A 2,177-nucleotide genomic window follows, 5' to 3' on the forward strand; every position below is an offset into this window, starting at 1 on the left:
AAAAAGGGGGGGGGGGGGGAAGGTTGAGGGACCCCCGATGCTGAGCCCCCATCCCCAGCACCCACCCCTGCACCCCTGTACAAGCTCTCGCGGGAAATTGGGTATCAACGTGGCACGTGGCCAGTCGTGGGGAGACCGCGGCGTGCTCCACCCCGGACTATACTTGCACCGGAGGCAGGGTGTTTTGGAGAGGGGAGCGGGGAGGTCTCCGGGTCCTCCCCGTGTCCCCTTGGCTGGGCGCAGGGAGGCAGGCTGGGGTGCTCCCACCCTGGGTGCCCCCACTCTGGGGATGCTGTGAGCTGGGCTGCAGCATCTCCTCAGCCCGCTGGTGCCCTCGTGAGGTTTCGGCCCCGCAGCACAGCCCGGCCTGCGGTCCCGCTGCCGGACGCCCTCCCCACCGCCGTGCACAAGCATGAAGCAAACCCGTTACCCTGCCAAACTCATCCCCAACCACCCACCCCATCCCCAAATTGCTGCAGGGCTGCAGTGGCTGCCGGGACAGAGCCCTTTCCCTAAGAAAGGCCCCCCCAGCTCCTTTTTAGCCTCAGCCACCCCCTGAGAGCCGTGGCAGGGGCTCTGCCCCGTACCTCCTTGGGCGAGAGGATGGAGATGTAATCCTCGTAGATCATCCTGGCCTTCTCGTCGATGGTGTGCTTGTTGCACTCATTTTTGAGCTCCTCGCATGCTAGCCAGAAGAGCATGTTCTCCTCGCTGTACTCAGTCCGCAAGAACTCCCGGAAGACGTTGCGACCCGCCGGGCTCTTCATCAGCTTGTCGAAGGACTGTGCCCAGCCCCGCACCTCCTCCGGCGTGGGTTTGGTGCTGCCGGGTCCCGGCAGGGAAGGCAAGGGGACAGCGTTACGGTCAGCCCGGGAGGGCTGCGGGCTCCCCGCTGTGTCCTTCCCTGCACGGCTCAGCCGTGCTCATCCCTGGTCCCATCCCAGAGGGACCGTGCCCGAACACATCCCCCGTGCTCACGCCGAGGCTGTTCCTGCTTGGGCTCCAGTTATTACGGAGGCTTTCAGAGGTCGCTCGTGGGGTCTGTCCCGGCTCCGCTCGGCCGGGCTGGAGCATGGGCTTGCTTTCAGCTGAATTTTCCAAGCTGAGATGTATTTTGGTGCTGGCTTTGCACAAACCCAAAAGGGAGCAAAAGCCCTTCCCTTCCAGAGCGGCAGCTCTGAGCTGCCCCGGCCGGGGAGAGACCGACATCGGTCCATCATCACTAACGGCTGGGGGAGGGAGAGAGGGAGGCTGCTCCCCAGCAGATACGCATCACCTGCTAAAGCAGGCAGGAGCAATCATTATCAGTGGCTAATTAGCACATCTGACCCCTATCCCTGCTGCACCAGGTGCTGCAGAGAGCACCCATGGCTGGGCTGCATGCAGGGGGTCGTACCCGTCCCTCAGGGAGTGGGTGCTCAGTGCAGGGCATCCCCAGAGCAGGGTGCCTGCAGGATGAGGCTCTGCCCTTGGGACATGGCCTGATAGGTCTTGCATGCCTCAGTTTCCCTTTCCAAGGGGCCCAAGGGCCAGAGTCACAGAGGGCTGCAGCCCGTGGCTCCGGGCTCCCCATTTCTCAGAGGGAACCAGGGACACGCCGCTGGAAGCAGCACCAGGAACCCCCGAGTCCTGGCACCCCAATCCTGCTCCCCGTGGGTGCACCAGCGGGCAGGATGCAGGGCTGGGTGCCATGGAGGGTGGCAGTGGGTGCCATGCTGTGCCGTGCCATGCCGTGCCGGTCTCCCTGGCCCACGCCCGTGGCGCTGCCCCTGCACTCACCATGCTTCACAGTTTGGGATGGTCTCCAGTTTGGTCTCCCGGGACGCCCTCCATGCTCGCTCCCGGTCCTCGTTCCTAACAGGGAGACAGAAAGGTAGTCAGGGGCGTTGGGGACGCATCCAGACCCCCATCTTGACCCCCTGACTGGCCCTGGCCACCGAATCTCCTCCTCCCCACCCAGCTCCTCCCCAGCACCCAGCCCGCCCCGGCACCCGCTGCCCCGGCGGCACCCTGGCTCCCTTGTGCAATTTTGCTGTCACCGTGCAAGGGTGTTTCCTGCGCTTGGGCACCGCCGCGGCCCCGGCCCCGCTCCGCCGCCCGGGACGTGTGCCAAGGCCGAGCCCGGAGCGGCCACAGGGCTGGGCAGCAGCAACCGGCAGGGGTCAGTCCCGGGTCAG

The 2,177-nt window shown here is 65.5% G+C and overlaps 1 protein-coding gene across 1 annotated transcript in view; it reads right to left on the reverse strand.

Annotated features, from left to right (window-relative positions):
* Positions 1 to 2,177, reverse strand: part of RGS19 (regulator of G-protein signaling 19) — an 8,104-nt gene that overhangs the window by 3,475 nt on the left and 2,452 nt on the right. Inside the window, exons 3-4 of the mRNA XM_009273933.2 lie at positions 1,780 to 1,854; positions 588 to 822 (exon numbers count right to left, since the gene is read on the reverse strand). Coding sequence (XP_009272208.1) covers positions 588 to 822; positions 1,780 to 1,854 — 310 coding nt within the window. The remainder of the gene's footprint in view (positions 1 to 587; positions 823 to 1,779; positions 1,855 to 2,177) is intronic.

Source organism: Aptenodytes forsteri, unplaced genomic scaffold, assembly GCF_000699145.1.
Source record: "Aptenodytes forsteri isolate BGI_AS27 unplaced genomic scaffold, ASM69914v1 Scaffold47, whole genome shotgun sequence".
NCBI lineage: Eukaryota > Metazoa > Chordata > Aves > Sphenisciformes > Spheniscidae > Aptenodytes > Aptenodytes forsteri.